The following is a 16,604-nucleotide window of genomic DNA, read 5'->3' as shown; positions in this document are numbered from 1 at the left end:
AAGCAGACTCCTCCTCCGCCATTTTTGACTGTAAACATCCTGTCGATTTTAAAAGGACATCGGTGAGCGGGAGGAAGGCGGCTGGCGCCATCTTGGTTGTTTTAATGAGTACAGCAGGGGAGAATTCGCTGGGAGAAATAACATAATAATCATCAATTTCACAGTGAAAGGGGTACTGTCGGTAAGTGTGTTTGCAGCAGAAATATTTACGCTTTGTCTTGTATATTTTCCGAGATGAAATACGCATGCACGTTTGTGTTTATTTGTTGCGGCCTTCACTGTACAAGTAGCCGTTAGCCACAAGCTAGCGACACAGTTGGCAGAGGGAAAAAGTATCAGCAGGTTTTGATGTGCGCCTCGTTTCTGTGTGCTTCACTTTGTTTTCATGGGCGAATTAAAATTTTGTCCGCCGTTTTAGAATAGCTATAATTTTACTTGAACTAAGTTACATCGGTGTATATACAGTTTGTGCTTCACACGCACGGCATACGATTTCATTGCTCCTTTTGTAACGTTAGTTAGCTGGCGGCTAATTTAGTTCGCCCCACTTGATGGCGCCGACTATTTACTGGCGTTGGCCAACCCCTTGGCGCTTTTATCGTTTATTAAATACACACATAGCCAAGAAATTTTCACTTTCACAGCTGACTTTTGAATACGTGTAATTTAAGAATTTACAATCGCTTAAAGTAGAATGCGGGAAATGGGTAGCTTACCACAGGCAGACATGTGCATTTTCAATGTTTGCCTCCCTGACTGCGAAATAGGCGGAACTTCAGTGAAGTCAGCGCTTGTTTTGTTATAATCCCATTTATTAACGTTAAATGTGGTGGTCTGCGTTGGTAACGTTACCGTTAGCTTTTAAAGTTAATTAAATTAAGTACAAGACGCACAAGAAGTGCTTCGAGGGAGCTTTATCGATTTTAGTTGTTAAGGTTAGCCAATAAGCCTCTGAAATAAGGTTAATAAGGTTAGCGAAAGTTAACGTAAGTCACTATCGAAAGTCTTCTTTGAGAGACACTAAAGCTTTCTTTGTCAGTTCGCAGGCAAATAGTTACTAAATACCAATGTTATCTAATATAGGTAAAACCAGTCTGCATTGTAAGGGGAGGTTCGCTTTAACGAGTCTCATCTTGGCATGGCTGTTATCTAACTTGCTGAAGAAGGAAGAAAGATCCCTAACTTAACACTGTTCAGTCTGTAAAAGCTTTTTGATCTGTTGTGGTTTGTGCAGCCTTAGTTATTAAGATTGAAAAACACTATTTACAAAATGTGATAACCTGGCTATTCTGAATAGTGTTGGAACAGCAGGATTTACCGAACATCCAATTGTTAATCATTGCTATCAGTGATTCTGTGCAGCATTCAAGCTACTTTCTCCCCCTGTCAGAGATGTCAAGGATAGTATTGATGAAGTTGGTTGAAAACAACCTTGTTTCTTGAAATTTTGTGATGGCACTCTGCTGCAAGTTTGTGTTTTGCATTGTGATACATTTTCCTTTTTGTCCTGACCTTTCTAGTGTTGGCTTCTTCTCATACATAAACAAATCACCCCCTGTTTTCCAGATAAACCATACCGCAGTGTGAGTGTGTGAGCCAGGGGAACCAGGGCAATGTTCTACGCCCACTTTGTCCTCAGCAAACGTGGGCCGCTGGCCAAGATCTGGCTAGCGGCCCACTGGGACAAGAAGCTGACCAAGGCTCATGTGTTCGAATGCAACTTAGAGAGCAGCGTGGAGAGCATCATCTCACCCAAGGTATCAAGACAAAAGTGCAGTCTCTGCATTCTCGTGGTCCTGCTGCAGGACTTTAGTTCCCTTTGCAGGCTCTAATCTTGCTCCGATCCTGAATTGTTGTATTGCTTTATACTTCGGTTATTCATCCATTCATTAATTAAATGCAACGATGTTTAAAATGTTTTGTACCAAAGAAGAACAATAATGAATAGAAACACATTAGAACGGAATTCAGTGTCATGATTTAACACAATGTTTGCTTTATTTAAAATAACATATTGTAGTGTCCTTCATAAAATAGTTTATTTTCACTTTCTTTCTTCTGACCTTTTAAAGTGTACCCTTTGACACATGGTGTTTTTCCACTTAGGTGAAGATGGCATTGCGGACATCAGGCCACCTGCTCCTTGGGGTTGTGAGAATCTACCACAGGAAGGCCAAGTACCTGCTTGCTGACTGTAATGAAGCCTTCATCAAGATCAAAATGGCTTTTAGGCCAGGTAAGGAGCCACGACGAGCCAAATTAGTACTGGAGCAAAGTACATTCTGTAATTATTGCGTGTTTTTTCTTTTCTGAAACCCACTAGGCTGAGAATAAAACAGGAAAGTTCCAGGAGTTAATGCTTCAGAGTTTGTTCCATCTTTAACCAGCAGGGTTACACGAGACTGTAAAGATGACACACTTAACCAGTTTTTATGATTGGTTTTCTCAAACAAAAACAACCGTTTTCTGAACTGTTGCAGTGGTACTGACTTGTTACGGTTGTTCTGAGACATAGTAGTGGATTACAGTTATGTGTTCATAACAATTTCACCACTTCTGTGTGTATTCAGGTGTGGTGGATCTACCTGAGGAAAACAGAGAAGCAGCCTACAATGCCATCACCTTACCTGAAGAGTTCCATGACTTTGACCAGCCACTCCCTGATCTGGAGTAAGATAACTACATTTACTCATTTCATCCCCTCATTTTTTTTGTATCAAACACTTTTATCAGGTAAAAAGATTGACTGACTGGTCTGTATGGTGAAACCCTTACTACTGTCACAAGGACTAGCATAGTTCACTGTCATTCAAGCACCAACTGTTGTTTTACTCATCCCAGATGACTTTTTGTGTGTGTGTTGTTTTATTTTATTATTTTTTTTTAATTTTATTTCTTTTCCTTAAACAGTGACATAGATGTGGCCCAGCAGTTCACGCTGAACCAGAGCAGAGTAGAAGAGATCACCATGAGAGAAGATGTTGGCAACCTCAACCTCCTGCAGGACAACGACTTTGGTGTGGCATTCATACAACCCACCACACACACGATGAGGCCATTTCAACATGAGTAAATCTTAAGCCCCTTTTCCACTGCATGGTACCAGCTCTACTCGCCTTATTTTGGTTTTCCATTGTATCTGTACCTGCTACTAGGTCCTTTTTTTCGTATCATCTCCATCAAGGTGCAAAGCGAGCCGAGGCGATACTAAAACGTGATGTGAAAACACAGCAGACTACTGATTGGTCAGAGAGAATAGTCACTATTCACTGCATCATTATCATCATTGCATGTGCCAGACAGAGGCCAGCAACAGAAAGTTTTATATTTTACAATTTTAATATGTTATTTCATCACTAAATCCACTGCTCAGAAGTTTTGAGATGAGAAATCAACTGTGTAGATTCTGAATATTGACAGTTTTAAGAAAAGTGATGGCGGGGGAAAACAATGTGCTTGAACGGAGTTGAGGAGCTCCATAAGTGATTGCAGGGGAAGCCTGCGCCAACCCGTGGGAGGAGCTCATGAGGTCGGTCAGCCGCCCACTCACACAGAGCCCTCTGGTCCTACAGTCACACAGACCGCTGCAGCAACAACGGCAGAGGAAAACACAGTTGTAAGGTTTTCATACCGCTGATCTGTCTTCACATTCTGAGTAATGTTCAAACGTTTTAACTTAAATCAAGAGACAGCTGTGTGTGGGTTGCTGGTGCGTGTGGGTTGCATTGAACATTACGTTGTGGCAGTTGTGTGTGGTGTTGCTATGACAACCAGCTACATTAAGAGGTACTATCCGCAATGGAAAACGGAGGACGGCGGGCCAAAACCGAGGCGAGACGAGTTGAGCTGGTACTAGTAATGGAAGACGGCATTACTGCACAATGATTTTAGATGGTGTATGTAGACTTAAGATAAAACATTATTCTATCAGAATAATAAAATTGTTATGTAAAACAAAACTTTATGTTGAAATTATAATATACTTTTAACCTGCTGTACTCTTCAGCTGACTTCGGCATGGATGACCGAGAGATGATGCGTGATGCCAGCACATTTGAGGAGGATATCATGCACGGTGCCACAGCCTCGAACCTTTTGCTAGAGGCTGAGCCTGGCCCTGCCAATCTCCCTGACAAGTCCAACCACATGGAGTATGATGACTTTGGCGACGGCTCCATGGGCAACAGTGATGGGGGAATGCTGGGTGAGCAGTTTTTTATTTTTTTAAAATCTCAGAGTAGACTATATTGGACTAATATTAAAGTTTTTCTGTGAGATATTTATGAATAAGTAATGAAGAATGATTAAGTTAATCCTATTTGTTGTTTAGTTGATAAGCTACTGAGCTCTGAAGACGGAGGCGGGATTTTTGATGACCCACCCGCCCTCACGGGAAGTGTCATGATGCCTCCAGGTCATGGAGACGATGAGGATGACTTTGACAACCTCCAGTCACGTAAGTGAAGCAAAGGTCTTTTGTGTTTTTGTAAAGCATATGAGACAGGAAATGCTGATTTCTCTTACACATTGTCTCCATTCATCTTTAATAGTTAGCATGTTTCTGTAAAGTACATTTACATGTGGAGAACAGTCTTAACTGCGTGTTTAATTAACAATTAACTCATGTTGCAGAGGTCAGCTGAAAAGCCTGCTTAAAGGTCTGTGTCCACAACAGCGTTTTTACCGGCTGAAAATGCCACCTGCTCTTCTGAAAACGCCTAGCTAGCACTCTGGTGCGTTTTTTTTTTTTTTTTTCCCCGGCTGAGACGCTTTGGTTGCTGTGATACATAATATCCATGGAAGTGATTTTTCAACTCTCGGCGACCAGTAAAAAAAAAACACTCGGTGCCTCGTCACGCTGCTGGCGATTTTACCATGTTATAAAAACGTGGCACTCCCATTGCAATGAATTGGGAAACACAGGCCTCAGGAAAAAAACGCTTTGGTGGACACAGGCCTTAGCAGTGCATTTATAAGTGGACTGCACATTGTGTCACTACTTTCCTGTTTAAAAGGGAGTAGCAATTCAGTCGTGCAACATTTTGTGTGTGTGTATAGCCGGTCCAGATAGCCCAGACTCTGGCCCAGCAGAGCCACTGCCAGCAATGGCTGACCAGACAGAACAGACCACTCTGGTTCACAATGAGGAGGAGGCCTTTGCCCTGGAGCCCATTGACATCACTGGTAAGACCCTCCCTTCCCTTTCTGTAGGCTGTACTTTAAAAAGAAAATCCTTTCTTTTTGTGTAAAATTCGTTATGATTTCTTCTCTGTAGCATTTTTGTAGAGTGTCTTTTCAAAGTATCTGTTCTCTAAATGCTTCACCATTTATTTTGAATTGTACTCCACAGAGCAAAGGAAGAAACTCGTAGGGAATGGTGCCCATACACATTTCACTGTGCATATTGAAAGCTAAAGACAGGATTGGCCAGTATGACAATTTACTGTATGCACTGTACGCTTTGAGATGGGTTGTTGACCAGTAAGATATATTGCTATTTTTTTTTTTTCCTACCAATGTAGTTGTCCCTTAAATGTCTCTGGTTGTTTGGTGCAGTTGCAGGCAATGGTGCAAATGAATGAGCAACACAGCATTAATATACAGTTTGACCTATGGAACCCTTAAGGCATTATTGCATTATTAGCATTATTGGACAACCATATCACACATGCTGTAATGTTACTGCTAATGTTAAAGAAATGATAGTGAAGCAGTCATGAAGAGTTGTTTTTTTTTTCTTCTTCAGTGAAAGAGACAAAGGCCAAGCGTAAGAGGAAGCTGATTGTGGACAGTGTGAAGGAGCTAGACAGTAAGACCATCAGGGCCCAGCTGTCTGACTACTCTGACATTGTCACTACCCTGGACCTTGCCCCTCCCACTAAGAAACTCATGATGTGGAAGGAGACTGGAGGAGTGGAGAAGCTTTTCTCTCTGCCTGCTCAACCCCTTTGGAATGCCAGGCTGCTCAAGGTAACATATGGTTGATTTAAGTATGTACTGGTGGATAAATGTGTATATGCATCTGCTTGTAACTGTGAGGAAACATATATTAAAACTGTCAGCTGTCTGCATTAAATCACTGACAAGCAATATTACCAGTTGGAGAACGGTAATGAGCAAGCACACCGGAGAGTTGATTCTCCAAGTAGGTCAGACTCTGACACTGTTATGGAAAAAGGAGAGAATAGATTTATTATAATGTATCTTTCATTGACATTCTGTTCAGATTGTGGGATTTAAAATGAGAACAATGAAGGAACAGGAGATGGAGAAAGTGATTGGTTGTCTGTCTCTCTTCCCTATCCTTTCACACCCACATGTTAACCCTCCAGAATACTGAGGGGAAGCATCTTGATGCATAATTTAGCAGACCTCCTTTTCCTTTTTGTCTAGCATCAGTTCTCACCAACAGTCTTCACATTTTTATTGCACTACTGAGTTAGCATAAAGTTTGCATTTTTATAATAAAACTTCCCACTAAGTGTAACTGTTAAACCTCTGTCAGATGTTCACACGCTGCCTGACGCCTCTGGTGCCAGACGAGATGAGGAAGAGGAGAAAGGGCGGTGAGGCAGACAGTCTGGATGAGTTCCTCAAGGAGCTGGAGAACCCAGAGGTGCCTCGAGAGGAGATCATGAGTCAGCACAGAGATGTTATCGGTAAGTCGTGCTGGAAGAGATGAGAGGTCATAGCCCAGTGCAGACAAGTCATCTTTTGTGCGAGAAGGAAACTGACTGGTCGTCAAATACTTCATAAGGCTGTGTTAACTTTTACATTTCTTTTTTACGTTTTATTGACAATCTCCCTTATCCATCCGTCAGACCCGACTATCATGGAGGAACCCAGTATGCTGGCAGCCTCTGCAATGGAGGGCAGCAGAACGACCCTGGATGAGACGGTCATGCCTCCTCCGTCCACCCCCCGCGGTGTCAAACGCAAGACCCTCGACAAAGAGGGCACCCTTCCTGTGAGTACAACTAAGTTTAATTATTCCTCAGAAAACTGGAGTTGAGGTTGCATACTTGGTTCTGACTCGGGCGCATCATGCTTTCTCTCCTCCAGATGGCTCCCTTGGAGGAGCAGCAGCAGCAAGTGGCTGACCACTCAGTCTTGTCTCAGAGGTTAGACATGCCTCAGGTGGATCTGCCCCCAGAGGAGAGCAGCATCAACCTCACCCAGCTTGTCCCTGAGCTTGACCTGCTTGGTGACAAGGGCAAAGACAAGAAGGATGATAGTGATGAAGAGGAGGTGAGGGGGAAATAATGGCTTTCTCTAGTACACTGGGAAATAGGTATTTGGTAGAAGTCATTTAATAGTGACACCTTTTGTCAGTTTGTGCCGCCTGAAGTGTTTATTAGAGAAATCATAAATAAAACAACGGAACAAAAATAAATAGCAAGGCTGTAGGGTAAAATTCCTGGTAATATAATTTAGCAGTTTATAGGAAATGCCTTTCTATAGAGATATAACATTGTACGTGCATCACTGTATGTGTTTGAGGCAGTTGATGCTGATGACTGTTTTCTGTGGCCTGCAGGAAGAGGATGGTCAGGCTGGCGATCAGGATCAGGAGGAGAAGAGATGGAACAAGAGAACACAGCAGATGCTGCACGGTCTCCAGGTACATATAAGCTTTTACGGTGTTCACATTTTGTTGAAAACAGATTTGAAGTAGGCTGAAACGGCTGTAAGTATTTGTTTGTAAATTTCTCATTATGTATGCAGATTTCATTTTGGTTTCTGAGATTAAAACATCACATTACTTTTGTTTGTCTGTCATGTGCAAAATAACGTGGATCCCAGCTTCTTGAGCTAGTGCCCAAACCCCCGACCCCCTACTTAAGCGTCACTTCCATGTCAAAGGAGAGAACTGACACTTGCTTCTGTGTCCCCACAGCGCGTCATGGCTAAGACTGGCGCAGACTCAATCAGCCTGCTAGAATTGTGCCGGAACAACAACAAGAAGCAGGCAGCTGCCAAGTTTTACAGTTTCCTGGTCCTCAAGAAGCAGCAAGCCATCGAGGTCACCCAGACTGAACCCTACAGCGACATCATCGCCACCGCTGGACCAAGATTCCACCTTATTTAGACATCGGAAGAACAGACAAACACTCTGCTTGAAACAGACATACTTTTTTAATTACTCAACTTTTTTTGCCTTTTTAGTTTCCTGTCAGCCCATTTCTTTTTGGGGAAAGGGAGGGAGTAGTGGGGGAAGGGGTTGGAAACTTTTTAAAAAAGGATTTTACTGTACTACAGATGGAATTATGCAGTGTTCATTTGATTCAAAAGGAGCGAGGAAGAATGTTTAACAATTATATTTATAAAGCAACTTTTTTTCATTCACCAATTTGTCAGCTTTGCTTCATTTTGTTTGTAAGTTAAAGTTCCATTGTCTGCTCATTCCATAAGTTTTGTACCATTGCGCCCCCCCCCACCTGAAATATGGCAGATTTTAGATAAGAACCCTGTATTCACATAGAATCCCATATTGACTCTACATGTTCTGGAAAGGTACTGTTTTATTGCGCAGAAGTGTAACCTCTCCCACCCTGTTGCACTTGTTATTTCATGATAATGAATCTGTCAAAAAAAATTGGTAAATCTTACCTGGCATTAAATATCATGTTTCAGATGTATAATTCAGGCAGTTTATCAATTAAGTTTTATGTAATATTTTTTGTACCTTTTTACGTTTATGCTTACAAACTTTTTGCATTATGTAACTAGGTAATGTACTTGTTACAGTAAGTTCAGTATCCCACCTTTTTAGTCTTCGGGTAACTTCTAGTTGTGATACATCTGTAAAGATTTGAAATAAAGTGTTTTAAGTACTTGGTAACTGGGTATTATTTATTCATCTGTGATGACTTATTTTTAAATAATGGTCTTTATAAAGCTAGATAGCTACTCTGTTTATCCCCTGGGGAAATTTTCATGTCACAGCAGTACACAAACGAACCACAAGAATAGTGCAAAAGAACAAGTAGTGACGGGGTTAAAGTATTTACTTCAACGTGTGCCTGCAAATTGCTGTAAAATGTGCAAAACGGACGCTGCAACGCTTGGATGACATTGAATTGAAAGAAACTGTTAGTTTTAACATTTTTACATCATAACAATTACGATCTGTAATTTAAAGCAAGTTAGTAATAATGGTGGTCAAGTTGGTATGTGTGCCCGATTGCGAAGTACTGCAGAGAAGTGCCTCCATTGTCCCATTCTGTAGTTGTACAAAAATTGCAAGTAAATTTAGAAAATACTTGTTATACTTTGACAGTGTTTGTGGTAGGATTAGTTTAGGTTCACCATTAATTCAGTAGAAGTTCAGGTGAGGGAAAAGATGAGATGTCGACAAATAAGGAGGAAACATAACCTTTCGCCTTTGTTTCTACACGGACAGGAAGACGCACGTTTTTACCGGAAACGTCCGTCACTGAACGCTTTCCTCCCTTTTTCCGCGTGTGTCGGCTTCTAAATGGCTTCACGTAAAGACTCTGGGTCAGTACCTCCCGCCGCGATGGCTTCTACGGCCGGTACGTTGGATTCTCCTGTGAAACAGATCCAGATTGAGGGACTGGTAAGTGTCACTACGGTGTTTTGTTGCTAAGTTTTGAATTCCGGTGGCAGACGGGAGATGAATCGGTTCACAAGTGTTCCCAGATGTGGATGCTAGCTAAAGTGTGAGCATCGTCATGGCGGACAGATAATGTGAAGCAGTGTCTTGAAACGTTCAATACTTTAACCGATGCTTGTATTTGCGTCCTAAACGTTAATGCTACTGGCAAACAGGGATACTGTTTTCCGTTTACAACCTCCCAAATGACCAGCAGGCTAACGTTAATAATAAGCTAACAGTTAGCATGTGATTAGCTTTGGGGATGCTACAGAGCCATGTACGTTTAAAACCAGGACTCCCTGGTTGCCTGGTGTTAAGGGAGCAATATATTATGACAATGCTGCTGCTTTCTGCTTCTTTTTTTTTTTACATAGGTCGTGTTATTTGCCATAAAATAAGCTTGTAAATAGTACTTGCTTGGCTTGCTCATAATCCTTAGCATTCAGTTAGGTTCTAGACAGAACAGTCACTTCACAGTAGTAATTATAATAATAGTTAATATAGCCGCAACATTGACATTTTCAGAGGAGAAGAAAAGACGCAGATGACTTGAGAGCTTAAAGTGGTGAAAGAAAGAAGGACTTTACGATATTTAGGGATTCGCAAACTTGATTTTTACAGCATAGCCTTTAGATCAGAGAGTGTCATTATATGTAACTGACTAACTGGGTGAAATGTTCAACCCACATTTTGTATTTCCAAGATTTAAAGTGAAATCTGCACAAACACTTTTAAGCAGAGGGTAAACAAGAAGAAAATGTCACAGGATCCAAATAAAATATGATCTGAACACTCCCATTGTCAGCAAGTCTGATTTCGTCACCTGGGGGATTTGAACCCTGGACCTTTAGATCTCCAGTGTAGGTGACTTACTGACAGAGCTACTGGGGAAAGTTTCTTTCCACACACCTTCTGGCAAGTTGAGGTGGAGACGTCACATGTGCCAGACCTGGATAGTTTTGTCAAGATGTTGGTGAGAAAATTCAAAAAAAAAAAAAAAATCACACATCATTCTGCTGGTTTTGGGTGTGTTGTCAGTTATTTTGGTTGCATTGAACCCGAAACTGAGTAAAACAGAAATTGTTATGCGTACTGTACAAGTCATGGAAAGATACTAAATATCACTGCAGACTCACTGTTTGAAACACTTGATATCGGCCATCTAGAGAATGTCTGTGCTGATTTTGGTTGCATTTAAAGAAAGACTTGTGGAGATATAGATGTTAATTGATTTAGCAAATTTCAGCTCCCTAGGACATACGGGTGATTTTCTTAGATTTTTTGAAGTTAGAAATGAAAAAATGTCTAGAAATTTACACTTCTTGTAATAAGCCACGCTCACTTTGAGCAATTATTACCAAATTTTATGCATGAATTAAGTAGTGACCCTAGATCATAGAAACCGAATTTTGTATAAATCCATGCAGCAAATTATGAGGTATAAACTTTTTGCAAGTGTAGCGCCCCCTAGTGGAAAAATATCCCAGGACTGCTCAGCGAAGCTCGGGCCGAGCATCTGAACAGATGCGTCAAGTTTGGTTACATGAGCTTAAGCCAATTTTGATTTACGGGCATTTATGTAAAATTATACCCTTTGACCAGTGACGCCTGTAGATGATTCTGCCAAAGTTTCAGGTCGGTTGGCAAAACCATCTGGGATGAGTTCGCAAAAATAGGTGTTAGAGAAAAGTGGTAAAAAGTTGTATAATTTGACATTTTTAGAGCAGAAGACCATTGGAGGAAAGATGCGGATGAATCCAGAGATTAAAATAATGAAAGAAGTTCGACTCTAAACAAAGCCGTTTTCGAGATAATTGCAAAAACGTAATGTTCATTGTTATAGCGCCACCATGAGTGCCATATTTTTGCCTGAGTAGTGGGTAGAATGTGCAACCCAACTGCCAATTATGGTGAGTTTCCATCCAAACACCTTTAGCGGAAAGAAAGAAAGAAAGAAAGAAAGAAAGAAGAATAATCAGAACAAAACCTATAGGGCTCCAGGATCCCTAATTAATTCACTATTCATGTCATAGAGGCTTGGTAAGGTATTTGTCAATAAATGGACATGTAAACAATTGCAGGGTTGCTTGACAGAGGATCTGTGTGCCTTCTTTGAAACACAATCTGTTAAGTTTGAGTTATGCTTTCTGATTAATTCTTGATTTAAAGTAATCAGAGGCAGGGCACTACACTAACCTTTACCCCAAGGAGTACATGTGTTCCTAAATAAAAGAATTTAAGAGCTCACGGAGAAATTTAGGAGCACAGTGGATGATATTCAAATAACACAGTTTATTAACATTTTACTACATAATCCTTGTGTGCAATTTATTATGTGAAAACCACTGGAGGACTATGGAAGTGAAGACCCCAGGTTCTTCACTCTGCGTGGACCGTAGAATATTATCAAAGCTTTTAAAAACATTGAAATTGATGTTTTGAAAATCTGACACAGTGAAAGCAGCTTTTAAAACATGGACGTGGCTTTTAAACACTGACCACTTATCACAGTGAAAACGCTTATGGTCTGCATTGTGGTTAGTCTCTAATTTGTTAATGTTAAGTACTAATTCGTCGATAATCCTAACCATTCATGCAGAACAATGAGTTCAACATTTCCAAAGTTTGCTGTTGCACATCAACCGTTTTTAATGTCTTAAAAGGTTAAACCTGTTTCAACAAACGGCACCCCTAACCCTAAATACCCAGCGAGCCACACCCAAACCTTGCTTATCTTATTCTTGGGCATATGTGAGTGAAATACTCGCACTGTAGAGCCCTCAGAGTCGTTACTTTATTTGGTTAAATACAACAATATGTGTCATCAATTAAAAAAACAATAATAAATAGTTGACGTGTGGGTTCCCCTCTCCATTCTGTACTTAGGACACTGAGTAGCTCATCAGCGAATCTTCTTGTTCTCTGGTCTATTTTGTCAGCTTTTCAGATAAAATGTACTTGAACTCTTTGGAAGCCGTATACCTCAGTCAGATTTTTAACTTGGAAAGAAGGTTGCTTATTAGGTAATTGGTCACTTTCACCCAGTGTTTATACTAGAACAATTAATCCAGTTTTGGACTGATATTTCCATGGGCTCTTTGAAGTTGGGAGTCATTTTGGGCTTAAATGGCAGGACTGTATCTTAAAGTTTTTGGCAATTGGAAACGATGATTTTGTTTCTGGCTTTACAGTTTTTTGAGTCATGTATTTTAAGGTTTTATTGCTTTTTTTTGTTATTACTTGTTTTTAACAGATTGTGTGTTTTTATTTTTGAATTGATTATTGCTTTAAAAAGTAAACCATGACACATTTTGAAATTTCTCTTCACACAAATTAAATGTTTTTAGTGTGTAGTACCTCTGTATAAACAGCAGAGGACAAACTTGCTTCACTGCCATGCACTGATATCCTCCCTGCTCCTGCCCTAAACTGCACTGGACACAAAGCTAATTTTCCTGTTGTGCCTGAACGCAGTAGCAGGACGTAAACTTGCCAGCTGCTGCCTTCCTTTTATCTTGCTCATTAAAGCTGCCCTCGAGTCCATGGCCCTAATTTCAAATCTAAATATTTCACCTCACTGTGTATGCTTTAGACCTCTAATGAGATTTTTTTTAAAATTCATTTTCTCAGCCTTATCAACCAAACATTTTAATCACAGCAGTTAAATACAAAATAGTTGAGAGTCTCCTAGAGTGTGATCTCATTTGGATTCAGACTGTTGAAGGAAAGGTGCCTATTTCAGGAGTTATGTAAGACGTTTCACCTGAATGCATTGAAATGCAGCAGTTGCTGCTGAGTTGCGTCATGACCCGTCTGTCAGAGGTTTTGCTGGAGGGTTGCCCACAGACAGCATCACCATTGCTGTGTAGTAGAATTGGATTGTTTCCTTGCTTTTGAAGAGGTTTCAGTGGTTGATGTTGCCACAGGAGTGGAGTGCTGCACAGCGATGGGTCCCATTAAACACATACTGAGATCAAATAACTGCCTGTATGTTTGAAAAAGTCTGTATTCATTTATTCTGACGTATGAGGTTCATTCAGACATGGGTCTTATTCACGTACCATGAAGGAAAGAATCGTCGGAGCCCATTTTACAGTACTTGGCGTTGTGATTTGAAAGCTCTGGGGATGGAAAAGGCAAGAAATGAATGCAAAAATGTGTTTAATTTAAATGTTTCTTTTAGCAGTACAGACCTTTTCTTTATTTCTCAGTGAATATATGAATGAGTAAAACATTCTGCCAACAGCCCGTTCTTTCCCCTAAGGCTTTTCCACTTGCCTTGGGTCCTTAAGCCTGGGATCGCCTGGACAGTGTTCACACTACACAATGTGACACAGATCAGCTGTAACACACGCGGACACAAAATATAAGGCGCTACCCAGTGCAGAGACATATGTTACCATCTGTCCAGAACAGTTACTAACTACTGTATTTGTTTTGTCATGTCTTCATAATACAGAATCTACAGTTTATGGTGGTATTTTCAAGTTGTAATCCTTAAGATTTCTGTCCTGGTTGATTTTAGAAACATGCTGAGTTACTTGAGGTATCAGCAAGTGTGGTTTAATACTACATCCGGAACTTCTTGAGCAGCTACTTTTTCACGCATTTAAGCAGATCTGTTTACAGCACAGCAAAGTTGAGTGTTAACCTAAATGGATTCTCTCAGGGATTTGAATGGATTTCGATTTCAAAACGAGTTTCAATACTGAAATCTGAGAGAACGTGTATTTGACACTAGATTCAGATTGGGTAAAATGATATCATAACCTAACTGCAGTGCCTCACAAGAATTGGCAGCCTCTGTTCTGTTTGAAAAGGGATGCATTAATGATGCACCATGCATTTCTGTCCTTGGTGAGGTCCCACGTACAGCCTAGATTTTGAAATTCTGTCATAATCGCTTAAATCAGCTTGCCCCTGCATCTTGAACAGTATTGGGGGTAATATGTTACAAAGTAACGCATTACTGTAATCGGATTACTTTTGTCTGTAACGCAGTAATGTAATGCATTACTGTTGATAACTTCAGTAATCACATTACAGTTACTAATAACAAAATCATCACGTTACTTGCGAACTGGTTCTTGAGCTGTCTGCATAACGGGAGGAGAGAAAAATAAATCAAACTTTTCGTGCATGTTTGCGTAACACTTTTCCGACCTAACTTTTGACTTTAGCGCCAGTTCACGAGGATGTAGAAATGGCAGAGCTGCCAAAGATGTCTTTCGAGGGTTTTTTGCTCCGACTGAAAGCTAAAGAATCCTGTTGTGGTTTAAACTCTTCTTTATGGTTAACACTTGAGGCCAAACAGTGGATCACTTCATAAATCCGAGGTAGAACATTCAAAACAATGATAAAATCTTTTAAGAAATATGCATGAGTAAAATTAAGTAAAATCTTTTTCAGACCTTTTTCTTAAAAGAGAAAAAATTCCTAATTTGTGTATGATTCAAGTGAATAAAATCAAACGTTAAAGTATATTACACCCAGTGTTGAGTGTGGAGTTCGTCTACATATCAGTGGCACAAAAAGAAAACTCATTATGAGATCGTCTCTCTTGCTGTACTTTCTCATAATTTAAGTCCTGTTGTGGCGGGAATATGAGCCCTTTTGTGTGAGTGAGAGAGAAGATTTATGATAAGAATTAAAGGCAGCCAACTGGGGATTTGGACTGCAATTGATTTTGCACAATTCAATTTTAAGCTTGTTGATTTATAATACACTGTCCACATATCAATCTTGGGCCTCTCCACATGAAGTGAGCTCACCAGGCTAGCTGCTGGTGAGCTAGATCAATAAAACTGTGTGAGAGAGAGTGAGTAAGTAGCAGGAAAAGGCGGTGCTGGAGAGTCTGCGTGTGTGTGCGCGGGCAGGATTGCACAAACTTAGAGCTTTCCAGGCTTTGCTTACAATACCTGATGGCATTTGCTCAGCACCAGGAAGCCAGCACAACAAATCCACCAAAACCCCGGTACTGCCTTCCTTCCCTTTCTTTTAGTGCAGACACGTCTTTGTTTCCTCTATTTAAAGTATTTCTGTAGATTCAGGAGTTTTCTTAAAGCTCTGCTGTTATTTATTTGACCTTCCTGGAGTTGTTTGGTCAATTGTCCATCTCTTGCCTCCGCCTTTTCCAGACGGATGCTATTTAAGTGTGTGATGAATAGATTGCCAAGAGTTAGGTAGCTGAAAGCATTGTGTATCTGTGCTATCTGCTCTCACTGATGGAGACTAGAAAAGCTATTTGCTGGCAGAAAAAGGACCCAAAGCTCAAAGGGGCGGGGGCCAGGGGCCTTTGTAAAGCAGCTAGCACTGCCAATTCTGAAGACTGTATCCCCCGCCCTATCCTTCCTCAGAAATCTGAACTTTTTTAAAGATTGTTAATAAAATTCTTACTCTATTTTACTTTTAATTTTTTATTCAGCATATCCTGTGTTGTTTTCTATGCTGCTATGGACATTCCACAATCGCATACCGAAACAAATAAGAGACAATACCTGAGCAGACTGACTGAGAAAGCAGTCATCCGGTATAGATACACCAAGATCAGAACCAAGAGAGCAAAACACTCTTTATTTTTATATACTCCATGGCTGGAACTCACTTAAACAAGAAACTGTAACCATGGGGAGTCTGGGGACATGCATACATACCAGGAGATGTGAAATACACAGATAAATAGGTGATGTGCAGTATGCTGTTAATTGTTGGTACAGTGGGGGGAAAAAAGTATTTGACCCCTTGCTGATTTTGCAGGTTTGCCCACTTACAAAGAATGCAACAATCTACAATTTTAATCATATGTACATTCTAACAGTGAAAGACAGAATCCCAAAGAAAATTCCAGAAAATCACATCATATGAATTTATAAAAATTGATAACCATCTGATGAGGAAAAACAAGTATATGACCCCCTACCAAACAGCAAGTATTCTGGCTCCTACAAGCCAGTTAGTCTTTCTTTAAGACACAGCCCCAATCCCA

At 40.5% G+C, this 16,604-nt stretch overlaps 2 protein-coding genes across 2 annotated transcripts in view; both read left to right on the top strand.

Annotated features, from left to right (window-relative positions):
* Positions 1–28: 28 nt before the first annotated feature.
* On the top strand, positions 29–8,842 carry LOC123968717 (double-strand-break repair protein rad21 homolog A-like). The gene is made up of 14 exons (XM_046045630.1): positions 29–181; positions 1,567–1,757; positions 2,107–2,236; positions 2,571–2,670; positions 2,911–3,017; positions 4,007–4,204; positions 4,331–4,456; positions 5,059–5,184; positions 5,747–5,970; positions 6,506–6,659; positions 6,822–6,967; positions 7,063–7,248; positions 7,538–7,621; positions 7,898–8,842. Exons 2-14 carry the CDS (start codon positions 1,614–1,616, stop codon positions 8,087–8,089), a joined length of 1,917 nt encoding a protein of 638 aa, XP_045901586.1. The 5' UTR covers positions 29–181; positions 1,567–1,613; the 3' UTR covers positions 8,090–8,842.
* A 568-nt stretch (positions 8,843–9,410) lies between these two features.
* LOC123968596 (eukaryotic translation initiation factor 3 subunit H) overlaps positions 9,411–16,604 on the top strand; it is a 78,226-nt gene continuing 71,032 nt past the window's right edge. Inside the window, exon 1 of the mRNA XM_046045461.1 lies at positions 9,411–9,580. Within this exon, the coding sequence (XP_045901417.1) occupies positions 9,479–9,580 (102 nt within the window). The 5' untranslated portion in view covers positions 9,411–9,478. The remainder of the gene's footprint in view (positions 9,581–16,604) is intronic.

This window comes from Micropterus dolomieu, linkage group LG03 (genome assembly GCF_021292245.1).
Source record: "Micropterus dolomieu isolate WLL.071019.BEF.003 ecotype Adirondacks linkage group LG03, ASM2129224v1, whole genome shotgun sequence".
Lineage (NCBI taxonomy): Eukaryota > Metazoa > Chordata > Actinopteri > Centrarchiformes > Centrarchidae > Micropterus > Micropterus dolomieu.
Note: the sequence above shows the minus strand (reverse complement) of the source record. Positions and strands in the feature narration are given on the sequence as shown.

What these genes read in the sequence shown, in the direction of transcription:
- LOC123968717 (XM_046045630.1), top strand. Translation starts at nt 1,614, where the DNA reads ATGTTCTACGCCCACTTTGTCCTCAGCAAACGTGGGCCGCTGGCCAAG. An exon ending in CAGTGATGGGGGAATGCTGG is followed by an intron (nt 4,205 to 4,330) that starts GTGAGCAGTTTT and finishes TTTGTTGTTTAG; the next exon opens with TTGATAAGCTACTGAGCTCT. An exon ending in TCAGCACAGAGATGTTATCG is followed by an intron (nt 6,660 to 6,821) that starts GTAAGTCGTGCT and finishes TCCATCCGTCAG; the next exon opens with ACCCGACTATCATGGAGGAA.